We start from the raw sequence: 13,207 nt of genomic DNA, 5'->3' as shown, positions 1-13,207 counted from the left end.
GAGTGGGTTGCCATTTCCTTCTCCCATCTCACCCCATATCTTCACATTATAGATGAGAAATCCACAATGTTAATGACATACTCCAAAGGCAATACAAACACATTTTTATCAAACCCGATCTTAAAAAAGGATACTATACTAAGGTACTGTAGTGGTGATATTTTAAACACACTAGTCATCCAGTACCTCAATTACACTAAAACTCCATGAGAAAACCACTTACATGTGAATTCCAGAGGAAGCGGCATCCCACGATCTGGTGGTGACTCTTGTGTTTTCTGCGTAGACTGTTTTTGACTATTCCCTTCAATTTCCTCTTGCCAAGTTCTTAAGTTTTCCATAAGATTTTCAAAATTGAGGTCTTTATACCTTGATTTATTATTTAACCATGTAAAAAACTTAACTCTTTGCTCACTGGAGACATTACACTCTTTAAGAAAGAGGGAACAGATGTGGATTTGATTTGGTGGTGACATATCTGACTGTAAAAAGTAAGACGGAAATCCTTGAACCTGATAGCTCCCTGATCCTACAGGCTTTACCTGTACCTTCACTCGCCACCAAGCATCAGTTAACGGAAAACGTCCAAGCACGTCACATTTCTGCTGAGTGTTTTCATCAAACACAGAAACTTTAAAAAAAAAAAAAAAAAAAAGGAAATGTTAATTTAGGATAATTTAAAATCTTTCCCAATGTTTTGTCAACCCCACTACTCTCTTTAATCCCGGGACAGTACCCTGCACAGATGTCTATTGCAGTGTCTATATTCCACTTACCTGTTTATCTGTCTCCCTCTACTACACTGTCGGAGAAGGACATGGCAACCCACTCCAGGATTCTTGCCTAGAGAATCCTGTGGACAGAGGAGCCTGATGGGCTGCTGTTCATGGGGTTGCACAGAGCTGGACACGACTGAAGCTACTTAGCATGCATGCATGCACTGGAGAAGGAAATGGCAACCCACTCCAGTGTTCTTGCCTGGAGAATCCCAGGGATGGAGGAGCCTGGTGGGCTGCCATCTGTGGAGTCCCACAGAGTCAGACACAACTGAAGCGACTTAGCAGCAGCAGCTACTACATTGTAAGCTTTCTAGAATAAGATAATGTCTTATTTGTCTTTGTATTCCAGGAGGGAGGCATAGTACCTGGCAAGTCTGTTGTTCCTCTCCTAAAAGTGGTTCCCTCTCTGCTACTCTGATCTCAGCCAATACTGACCTCCAAGGAGTATCTAAAAAAAATGTCAGGGTCAAAAAGACACATGTACCCCAATGTTCACTGCAGCATTATTTACAATAGCTAGAACATGGAAGCAACCTAGATGTCCATCCACAGATGAATGGATAACAAAGCTGTGGTACATATATACAATGGAATACTACTCAGCCATAAAAAGGAACACATTTGAGGCGGTTCTAATGAGATGGACGAAGTTAGAGCCTATTTTCCAGAGTGAAGTCAGAAAGAGAAAAATAAATATCATATACTGATGCATATATGTGGAATCTAAAAAGATGGTACTCATGAATTTATTTTCAGGGCAGCAATGGAGAACCAGACATAGAGAACAGACCTATGGACATGGGGGGAGGGGAGGAGGAAGAGGGTGAGATGTATGGAAAGAGTAACATGGAAACTTACAATACCATATGTAAAATAGACAGCCAGTGGGAATTTGCTGTGTGGCTCAAACAGCGGCTCTGTGACAATCTAGAAGGGTGGGATCCAAAGGGAGATGAGAGGGAGGTTTGGGAGGGAGGCGATATGGGTGTACCTATGGCTGATTCTTATTGATGTATGACAGAAAACCACAAAATTCTGTACAGCAATTATCCTTCAATTAAAAAAAAGTCAAGGTCCCTCCTACCACACAGGCTTTGCAAAAGCTGTTGCACCTGCCTTAAATATTTTCTTCCTTACTGTTTACCCCATTTACTACAGAACTCAGATTAACTGTCACTTCCTCAGAAAACCTTCCCTGAATCTCATAAATATAACCTCATGGCACTTCATACTATTTCTATTAAGCACTGATAGTATAGTTACATCCCAGGTGGTGCTAGTGGTAAAGAACCTGCCTGCCAAAGCAAGAGACACAAGAGACAATGGTTCGATCCCCGGATCATGGGGAAGATCCCCTGGAGGACAGCGTGGCAACCCACTCCAGTATTCTTGCCTGGAGAATCCCATGGACAGAGGTGCCTGGTGGGCTATAATCCATAGGGTTGCAAAGAGTAGGCCATGACTGAAGCGACTTAGCATACATAGCGCAAACAGCTGTGATTATTTGTAGAATGTCTGTTTAATGCATTAGAGGGGAAGCTCCATTAAGACAGCAACCTCATCATCTGATCTCTCCAGGGTATCCCAGCAACAAACATATCTTGCTTGGAACACAGTAGCCAGTCGCTAACACTTGTAGGATGAAAAACTAAACCCTCCACAAATACTTAAACATTTTCTGTCTAAACTTGTGCTGCCTACTCACCTGTGACTATTTAAATTTAATTAAAATTAAAACTTTAGATTCAGCTCCTCTGGTGCACTAGCTGCATTTGAAGTTTTCAATAACCACACATGGCTAGCAGCTACTGTATGCTGCTGTTGCTAAGTCACTTCAGTCGTGTCCGACTCTGTGCGATCCCATAGACGGCAGCCCACCAGGCTCCCCCGTCCCTGGGATTCTCCACGCAAGAACACTGGAGTGGGTTGCCAGTTCCTTCTCCAATGCATGAAAGTGAAAAGTGAAAGTGAAGTCGCTCAGTCGTGTCCGACTCTTAGCTACCCCATGGACTGCAGCCTACCAGGCTCCTCTGCCCATGGGATTTTCCAGGCAAGAGTACTGGAGTGGGGTGCCATTGCCTTCTCTGAGCTACTGTATAGGAGAGTGCAAATATACAGCAATACCATCACCACAGAAAATTCTACTGGACAGCAACTGGTCTGAACATTCAAACATTCTTAAACGTCAGTCACCAGGAACACACAATAGGTGTAATTCTTAGGACAGGAAACTAGACAAGATAAATACAGATCACAAGATTAACAGGTTAATGAGTCCACAGCGCTTGTGGTGTTTCATGTATATGTGTGTTTAAGTAGCTGAACAGCAACCACATATTCGACTCCAGGAAAGACAAGGAAATAGTTAAAAGCCCTGATTCGGGGTGTTAATACTGGCTGGACACCCACTGTTTCCTTGTTTATAAAACTACCTCAAAAAGTTGTGAACATTAATGAGATACACGTGAAGCCCAAGCTTAACATACAGTATTTGCTCAAGTCTCTGCTATTATTGTTATTTTATTCTAAACAGGACGAAGCACTTAGGCGATTCCAAAAGAAGTCTGTTAGCAGCGATGGAGCGCCGTACTTTGGAGGAGGCCATAATAGAAACAATTCATTAATCCGCCGATCCCGCCCCCGAGGGGCGAGTTATTTCCTCACCACGGAGCAGCCCAGGGAGGCTACCAGCATTTACGCCCCCACTGCAAAGCTCCTCTGCGTCAAGAAACACCGTGTCTTCGTCCTCCTCCGCATCCTCCCTTAAATAGTCGTCTTCCTCCTCCACCAGGTCCTTGGGTGGGAGTAGAGGTCCCTGCAGCTCCAGCAAGGGCTGACTGGACGAGGCCATAGTCCATTGTCCCGAGCTCAACCCCAATTCCGGAAAACCCCGGGCTGCGTAGATGCCCATGAACAGCCAATCAGCTCCGCGACTGTAGGACCTTCGGCTTCCAGGGGGTGGGCGAAATGTATGACTTGAGTTAACCGTATGGAGATGGATGGCAACTAAACTTGTGGTGATGATCATGCTTTAGTATACACAGACATTGAGCTATAATGCTGTACGCCTGAAACTTGTTTTAAAAGGTAAAGGCCATCCGCTTTCACAAACTTACCTCCTCCCCCGGAAGCTAGCTTGCGCGGAGCTCCGCCTCAAGTTCCCAGCGGAGGGCCGGGATAGGATGGAACGCCGAGATTCGGTGGGCGGGGCGGGGCAGGGGCAGGGGCGGGGCGCACTCCTGCCCACGCAGCACAAACTCCAGGCTCCTCCAGGTGCTGGCAGCAAACTAGCTGGCTGGACCGCGGCATAAATAGCACCTGCAGAGCTGCTAACCCACCGCGTCTCCTACCTAGAGAGAAACTCGAGGGAAGGTCAATCTACTGAACCTAAAGAGCTAGGAAAAGCAAGCCCTCCCAACGACTCCAAAACAAAAATCCAAACACCCTTCCGCCAACACCGAAAGCTCAAAGCCGCGAATCTCCTGCCAGGAGACCCGCCTAGGCGTGACTGCTTTGGGCCTCTTGTTTTTTATTCAGAAGTTGAATTTGTAAGATCAAAGGCACTTTATTCAAGGAACAGATCTCTAGGCCTCATTCCATACAAATTGTATCGGGATCTAGGGCTGGGACCCAGGATTCTTTTTAATGCACATCTCAAGTTGTTCGTTTTGATGCTCAGCCAGATTTGGAAAGCAGTAGATTCAGTAACTTCCACAATGCTCCTCATTTCCTCTGTGAGTATACCCTGGCCGCCCAAACTTTAGGCTGAACTGCCATCTGCTAGTACGTGCTAAGTGGCTTCAGTGGTGTGGACTCTGTGTGACCCTAAGGACTGTACTCCATGCAAGAATACTGGAGTGGACTGCCGTGCCCGCCTCAGGGGATCTCCCTGACCCAGGAATCGAACCTGCATTACAGGCGGATTCTTTACCGCTGAGCCACCAGGGAAGCTCCACAGTGGGGCAAAAGAAGTCTAGTTATAACCCAGAGTATAGACAAGAATGGGAGAAGGCAAGCAGAAGAGAAAGAAGTGATTTAAAAGTTATTCTGGAGCCATGGTTCCCATAGGTTTGAAAGTCATGGTACTTTTTGAGGAACAGCATAAAATATATGACATTACTATTTTGATACTATTATGAAATTACTCAATAATATGGTTTTTCCAGTGGTCATGTATGGATGTGAGAGTTGGACTGTGAAGAAAGCTGAGTGCCGAAGAATTGATGCTTTTGAACTGTGGTGTTGGAGAAGACTCTTGAGAGTCCCTTGGACTGCAAGGAGATCCAACCAGTCCATTCTGAAGGAGATCAGCCCTGGGTGTTCTTTGGAAGGAATGATGCTAAAGCTGAAACTCCAGTACTTTGGCCACCTCATGCGAAGAGTTTACTCATTGGAAAAGACCCTGATGCTGGGAGGGATTGGGGGCAGGAGGAGAAGGGGATGACAGAGGATGAGATGGCTGGATGGCATCACCGACTCGATGGACATGAGTTTGAGTGAACTCCGGGAGTTGGTGATGGACAGGGAGGCCTAGCGTGCTGCAATTCATGGGGTCGCAAAGAGTCAGACACGACTGAGCGACTGAACTGAACTGAAACCTAAAATAAGCATACATTATTTGCTAAATCCAAAAGCATCTTATTGTATAGATTCTAATATAGATAAATAACAGCCCCCACCAAAGTTTTTAATTTATAGGACCATACGCGTGAAACTAACACAGCTTTGTAAATCAAATATACTTTATACTTCAATAAAGTTACTTTGTTCTTTAAAAAAACCTTATGGAAAAAAATGCTAGAATTTATTTTCTTTTCCTTTGGGTACAAATGTCAACTTTTGTTGCTTTTAGAAACATACTCTGTTGCATCAGTGTTTCCAAGGATGTCTGTATGAGGCTGAATGCCTTCCTTAACACTCAGGATAGCTACACCACAACATGGAATCTGTCCTGACAAATGTTTTACCACTCATCTCTGTTATTAAATCCAGTGGATACAGTTCTGCCTTTGTCTTGCCTCACCTCTCAACAGTATTTAACATAGATAACTTTTTAACTATTTTCTTCTTGTAACACTGCTTCCTAGGCTTTTGTAACTCATCTTCTCAGGTTTTCCTACTATCTCTCTGGCTATTTATAGTTTCTTTGGGTTCCTCTACTGGCCTCTGAAGTAATGGTGTTCCCCAGGGTTCCATCCTAAGCACCTTCTCACTCTGTAATCCTTCCCTCAGTCATATTTCACCTACTCTGTCACCTACATGCTAATGACCCCTAGTCTAATCTTCAAACCTGTGCAAACAACTGCCTATTAGATGCCCGAGTTGGATGCCCCTTGGCTCCCCGACTCAGGTATCCAAACTGAAAGGTATCCAGTGCCCAAATGTGGGTCACATATGTGTGTATTCATAAGATAACCTTTTTACCAACATGATGATTTGGGCACAAGACTCCAGATACTAAGCTTCTGTTTCTATAACTCAGTTGCATTCTACTAGGCAGTGTAGGGAGAAGGCAATGGCACCCCACTCCAGTACTCTTGCCTAAAAATCCCATGGATGGAGGAGCCTGGAAGGCTGCAGTCCATGAGGGAGTCGCTGAGGGTCAGACACAACTGAGCGACTTCACTTTCACTTTTCACTTTCACGCATTGGAGAAGGAAATGGCAACCCACTCCAGTGTTCTTGCCTGGAGAATCCCAGGGACAGGGGAGCCTGGTGGGCTGCCATCTATGGGGTCGCACAGAGTCGGACACGACTGAAGCGACTTAGCAGCAGCAGCAGCAGGCAGTGTAGGTTAGGATTCAGGATGATGAGAACTTTACTTCTGTCGACTATAAATTGGCACTTGCTATCTACCTCTACAAGCTACAATCTGCAGCTGCTGATTTTCAACTCCCCATGAAAGGAGTTAGAGCAAAAATGAGGCACTCTGTGCTCAACTTTACTTTCACTTTTCACTTTCATGCATTGGAGAAGGAAATGGCAACCTGCTCCAGTGTTCTTGCCTGGAGAATCCCAGGGACAGAGGAGCCTAGTGGCCTGCTGTCTATGGGGTCGCACAGAGTCGGACACGACTGAAGCGACTTAGCAGCAACAACAGCAATCCTCAGGGAAAAACTGGCAAAACAGGTCTTAAGTGGGCTTCCCTGATGGCTCAGGCAGTAAAGAATCCTCTTGCCAGTGCAGGAGATGTGGGTTCAGGGGAAAACTGGCAGCCAGGTCTTCAGCTGGTTAGATATTATCAGGAGCTGATTTTATGAGCCCAATTCTTGTATCTCCTCATATCTAGGAAAGTACTAAATCCTTCATGGTGACGACTATTCATCGTGACTAGCAGAAAGCTTCACGAGACTAATAGAAACCTTCTGGAAAAATATGTGCTTGTTTGCATATACTCCCCCTTCACCATAATCACACATATACTGACCTTCCTTCTCCCCTGCCTCTTTGGAGCAGTTTCTCAGAGCTATTTGAGGTGCTGTCTCCTGGGCTGCAGTCCTCATTTTGCCCCAAATAAAACTAAACTTGCAACTCTCATGTTGTGCTTTTTTTTTTTTCTTTTTTTAAGTCAAGACTTCTTTACCTGTTGACTCCTCATTTTTAAAATGTTAACAATTCTAGACTCCTGGATACCATTTTTACAGTATACAGTAAGTAACAATACTTAAACCTCTCTGTGTATCTGAATCACTTGGGATGTTTCTACAATAATGACTCCTGAATATACCATGAAGCTACATTTCCCCAAATATAAGACAATATAGGCATAAGGTTATTCACTGTATAACTTCTGTAGCAGCAAAGGACAGGAAACAGCAGAAATGTGCATCAGTAAGAGACCTATGAATAAACTATGGTACATCTGCACAATGGAGTATTCTTTAGTAATATCACAAAAGAAAGAATGAGGAATACCTTTTTGAACTGATAGGGAGATTTCCCAGGATATTATGTTCAGTAAGAAAAAAAAACAATACATAAAACAAGGCAAATAGTTTTCTGCATTTGCATAGGCTTGTTTTTGCAAAAACAAAGACAGGAAACATAAACCAGAATTTAATGAAAATAGTTACCTACAGATAGAGTGGAAACAGTGTAAAGGAGAAAAAGACGGGAACAAGATCTCTAACTTTTTATAATTTTGACTTCTGGATCATGTAAATGTTTCACATATTCAAAAATAAACAAAATCAAAACCTAAAATTGAATACAAACAGAAACAAAGGAAACTATCAATTGTATAACATAACCTCTCAGGGAAAAAGTTACTTCAAGAATATATACTTTTGAATACTTGGAATAAATACTTTAAGTTATCATGACTATATCCCCGTAGTAGGTTGTGTTCTAAGGACAAAAGACCTGCAAAGTAACATAAAACTTAACCACACACTGTAGTTAATTTTAATATTGTTTTTAATCGATACAATATGCATTGTACGATAAAGCAAACAAGTAAATGTCTTCATGTGTTATCAAATGAAGGCTTTTAGTGTACGTGAAAAGAAGGAGAAACATAGAATAAAAAAAGTTAAGAAAACTACAGCATTATACCCGAGCTGGAAATATCAATATGACCTTGTGATTCTTCACATGTATTTCCTAGCTCTGTCTTCTGAAAGGGTCTGAAAGTAATGTCACCCCAGTGACTCTGGTCACATCTACCACCTTCATCTTGATTTTGGAATACCATTTCTTATTAAAAGAAGTGGAGGCTTCTTGAGAAGTGACTGATTCCACCTCTGGAACAGGGAAGTACAAGGTGGCCCTAGTATTTCCTGTACCAGAAGGCAAGGAAGCACTCAAAAACTAATGTGGTTGTGATGAAAGGATTCAGGAGCCAGCTTGAAGGGCATTCCACTAGCCAGCTTTAAAGAGATCTGAATATCAAAAAGAATAATGCCTGCACTTGATTGCAACACACTGAGTAAATGAAAACTGATGTGCCCATTGTGATACTCACTAAAAGATAATTCTTTTAAGGGAATAAAGGAAAGAATGTCAGTTAAGAAATTTAACTGACATTAAATAAGGAACAGTATGGAGAGTCCTTAAAAAACTAAAAATAGAGTTACAATATCATCCAGCAACCCCACTTCTGGGTATAAAACCAGACAAAACTATAATTTGAAAAGATACATGCACCCCACAGTTCAGAGGAGCACTATTTACAAATGTAGCCAAGACATGGGAGCAACCTAAATGTCCATCAACAGATGAATGGACAGAGAAGATGTGGTGTGTGTATATATATATGGTGTGAAAGGTATATATATCTTTCATTTTCTCCTTTGCCTTTAGCTTCTCCTATTTTCATAGCTGTTTGTAAGGCCTCCTCATACAACCATTTTGCCTTTTGACATTTCTTTTTCTTTGGGATGTATATATATATATATATACATACACACAAAGATATACATAGCCATCTTCTCCATATGGATGAAATATTACTCCACATTAAAAAGAATGAAATAATGACATTTTCAGCACATGATGAACCTAGACATTATCATTCTAAGTGAAGTCAGATAGAGAAAAACAAATACCATATGACATAACTTATATATAGAACCTTTTAAAAATGATACAAAGGAACATTTTACAAAATAGAAATATACTTCAGTTCAGTTCAGTCACTCAGTCGTGTCCGACTATTTGCGACCCCATGAATTGCAGCACGTCAGGCCTCCCTGTCCATCACCAACTCCTGGAGTTCACCCACACTCATGTCCATCGAGTCGGTGATGCCATCCAGCCATCTCATTCTCTGTTGTCCCCTACTCGTCCTGCCCCCAATATCAGAGTCTTTTCCAATAAGTCAACTCTTCACATGAGGTGGCCAAAGTACTGGAGTTTCAGCTTTAGCATCATTCCTTCCAATGAACACCCAGGACTGATCTCCTTTAGAATGGACTGGTTGGATCTCCTTGCAGTCCAAGGGACTCTCCAGAGGCTTCTCCAACACCACAGTTCAAAAGCATCAATTCTTCGGCACTCAGCTTTCTTCACAGTCCAACTCTCACATCCATACATGACCACTGGAAAAACCATAGCCTTGACTAGATGGACCTTTGTTGGCAAAGTAATGTCTCTGCTTTTCAATATGCTATCTAGGTTGGTCATAACTTTCCTTCCAAGGAGTAAGCGTCTTTTAATTTCATGGCTGCAGTCACCATCTGTAGTGATTTTGGAGCCCAAAAAAATAAAGTCTGACACTGTTTCCACTGTTTCCCCATCTATTTCCCATGAAGTGATGGGATCAGATGCCATGATCTTCGTTTTCTGAATGTTGAGCTTTAAGCCAACTTTTTCACTCTCTTCTTTCAATTTCATCAAGAGGCTCTTTAGTTCTTCTTCACTTTCTGCCGTAAGTGTGGTGTTATCTGCATATCTGAGGTTATTGATATTTTTCTCAGCAATCTTGATGCCAGCTGGTGCTTCATCCAGTCCAGCATTTCTCATGATGTACTCTGCATATAAGTTAAATAAGCAGGGTGACAATACACAGCCTTGACATATTCCTTTCCCAGTTTGGAACCAGTCTGTTGTTTCATGTCCAGTTCTAACTGTTGCTTCTTGACCTGCATACAGATTTCTCAGGAGGCAGGTCAGGTGGTCTAGTATTCCCATGTCTTTCAGAATTTCCCACAGTTTGTTGTGACCCACACAGTCAAAGGCTTTGGCATAGTCAATAAAGCAGATGTTTTTCTGGAACTCTCTTGCTTTTTCAATGATCCAACAGATGTTGGCAATTTGATCTTTTGTTCCTCTGCCTTTTCTAAATCCAGCTTGAACATTTGGAAGTTCACACTTCATGTACTTTTGAAGTCTGGCTTGGATAATTTTGAGCACTATTTTGCTAGCATGTGAGATGAGTGCAATTATGCAGTAGTTTGAGCATTCTTTGGCATTGCCTTTCTTTGGGATTGGAATGAAAACTGATCTTTTCCAGTCCTGGGGCCACTGTTGAGTTTTCCAAATTTTCTGGCCTATTGAGTCCAGCACTTTCACAGCATCATCTTTCAGGATTTGAAATAGCTCAACTGGAATTTCATTGCCTCCAGTAGCTTTGTTCATAGTGATGCTTCCTAAGGCCCACTTGACTTCACATTCCAGGATGTTTATCTCTAGGTGAGTGATCACACTGTCGTGATTATCTGGATCATGAAGATCTTTTTTTTGTATAGCTCTTTTGTGTATTCTTGCCACTTCTTCTTAATATCCTCTGCTTCTGTTAGGTCCATACACTTTCTGTCCTTCATTGTGCCCATTTTTGCATGAAATGTTCCCTTGGTATCTCTAATTTTCTTGAAGAGATCTCTAGTCTTTCCCATTCTATTGTTTTCCTCTATTTCTTTGCACTGATCACTGAGGAAGGCTTTCTTATCTCTCCTTGCTAGTCTTTGGAACTCTGCACTCAAATGGGTATATCTTTCATTTTCTCCTTTGCCTTTAGCTTCTCCTATTTTCATAGCTGTTTGTAAGGCCTCCTCATACAACCATTTTGCCTTTGACATTTCTTTTTCTTTGGGATGGTCTTGATCACTGCCTCCTGTACAATGTCATAAAACTCCATCCATAGTTCATTGGGCACTCTGTCTATCAGAACTAATCCCTTGAATCTAGTTCTCACTTCCACTGAATAATCATAAGGGATTTTATTTAGGTCATACCTGAACGGTCTAGTGGTTTTCCCTAATTTCTTCAATTTAAGTCTGAATTTGGCAATAAGGAGTTCATGATCTGAGCCACAGTCAGCTCCCAGTCTTGTTTTTGCTGACTGTATAGAGCCTCTCCATCTTTGGCTGCAAAGAATATAACCAATCTGATTTCAGTATTGACCATCTGGTGATGTCCACGTGTAGAATCTTCTCTTGTGTTGTTGGAAGACAGTGTTTGCTATGACCAGAGCATTCTTTTGGCAAAACTCTGTTAGCCTTTAACCTGCTTCATTTTGTACTACAAGGCCAAATTTGCCTGTTACTCCAGGTATATCTTGACTTCCCACTTTTGCATTCCAGTCCCCTATGATGAAAAGGATATCTTTTTTTGGTGTTAGTTCTAGGAGGTCTTCATAGAACCATTCCTGATTGGAGCATAGACTTGGATTACTGTGATATTGAATGGCTTGTCTTGGAAATGAACAGAGGTCATTCTGTCGTTTTTGAGACTGCATCCAAGTACTATATTTAAGACTCTTTGGTTGACTATGAGGGCTATTCCATTTCTTCTAAGGGATTCCTGCCCACAGTAGTAGATATAATGGTCATCTGAGTTAAATTCACTCATTCCTGTCCATTTTAGTTTGCTGATTCCTAAAATGTCAACATTCACTCTTTTCATCTCCTGTTTGACCACTTCCAATTTGCCTTCATTCATGGACCTAACATTCCAGGTTCCTATGCAATACTGCTTTTTATAATATTGCATCAGACTTTACTTCCATCACTAGTCACATCCACAACTGGGTGTTGTTTTTGCTTTGGCTCCATTTCTTCATTCTTTCTGGAGTTATTTCTCCACTGTTCTCCAGTAGCATATTGGGCACCCACTGACTTGGAGAGTTCATCTTTCAGTGTCCTATCTTTTTGCCTTTTTATACTTTCATGGGGTTCTCAAGGCAAGAATACTGAAGTGGTTTGCTGTTCCCTTCTCCAGTGGACCATGTTTTGTCAGAACTCTCCACCATGACCTGTCCGTCTTGGGTGGACCTACATGGTATGGCTCATAGCTTCACGAGGTAGACAAGTCTGTGGTCCATATGATCAAACTGGTTAGTTTTCTGTGATTGTGATTTTCATTCTGTCAGGCATCAGCTTTTCAAGGGAACACTGCAGCTCCATCACACAGTTCCTCTTTTCCCCTCCTTCCCTCTCATCCCCTCCCCTTCCTTTTTTCTTTATTTTCTTCTTAAAAAAAAAAAAAAACAAAACTTTTTAAATGTAAAAACTATTCTTAGCTCTAGGGCTGCACAACAACAGGCCATAACATGCACACACTCAATCTGGCATTTGGGACATTTTACAAGACAACTGACCTGGATTTTCAAAAAAAAAATCAGTGGAAAAAGGGCAGGAAAGAGCTAGATGGATCCAGGATTAACAAGGGCTGGTAGCTGAAGTCAAGAGTAGGGGGAGAGGGTAGGAGATGAGGCCAGAGAGAGCTGGGCTCGAGCTAGGACTTGCAGCACTTTGGGAGGCCGTAGTGCAAAGTTTAACCATTTTCTTCTGAAAACATGGCTACTCGTCTCACAAAAACCAAGCTCTCATTTCAATATCCCCTTGAAATCTAGGCAATGCTTTTTATATAAATCAATTAACCTGCATCATGAAGCAAAGGATTTCAGCATCTGATTCATATTGCTTCTCACGTGCAAGGCTTTTTTCCTTTACCCAGGATGTGTTTTCTGGTTACATTGGAAATCCATT

The 13,207-nt window shown here is 42.2% G+C and overlaps 1 protein-coding gene across 3 annotated transcripts in view; it reads right to left on the bottom strand.

Moving 5' to 3' along the window:
* HELB (DNA helicase B) overlaps positions 1-13,207 on the bottom strand; it is a 66,322-nt gene that overhangs the window by 38,187 nt on the left and 14,928 nt on the right. The window contains exons 1-2 of one of the 3 annotated variants that reach the window (XM_055579818.1): positions 3,896-4,039; positions 224-631 (exon numbers count right to left, since the gene is read on the bottom strand). In XM_055579818.1, the coding sequence (XP_055435793.1) occupies positions 224-476 (253 nt within the window). In that variant the 5' untranslated portion in view covers positions 477-631; positions 3,896-4,039. The other 2 variants (XM_055579812.1, XM_055579822.1) reach the window with 2 other exon arrangements.

This window comes from Bubalus kerabau, chromosome 1 (assembly GCF_029407905.1).
Source record: "Bubalus kerabau isolate K-KA32 ecotype Philippines breed swamp buffalo chromosome 1, PCC_UOA_SB_1v2, whole genome shotgun sequence".
Classification (NCBI taxonomy): domain Eukaryota; kingdom Metazoa; phylum Chordata; class Mammalia; order Artiodactyla; family Bovidae; genus Bubalus; species Bubalus kerabau.
The sequence above is the reverse complement of the archived record's forward strand: the minus strand, read 5'-3'. Positions and strand labels throughout refer to the sequence as shown.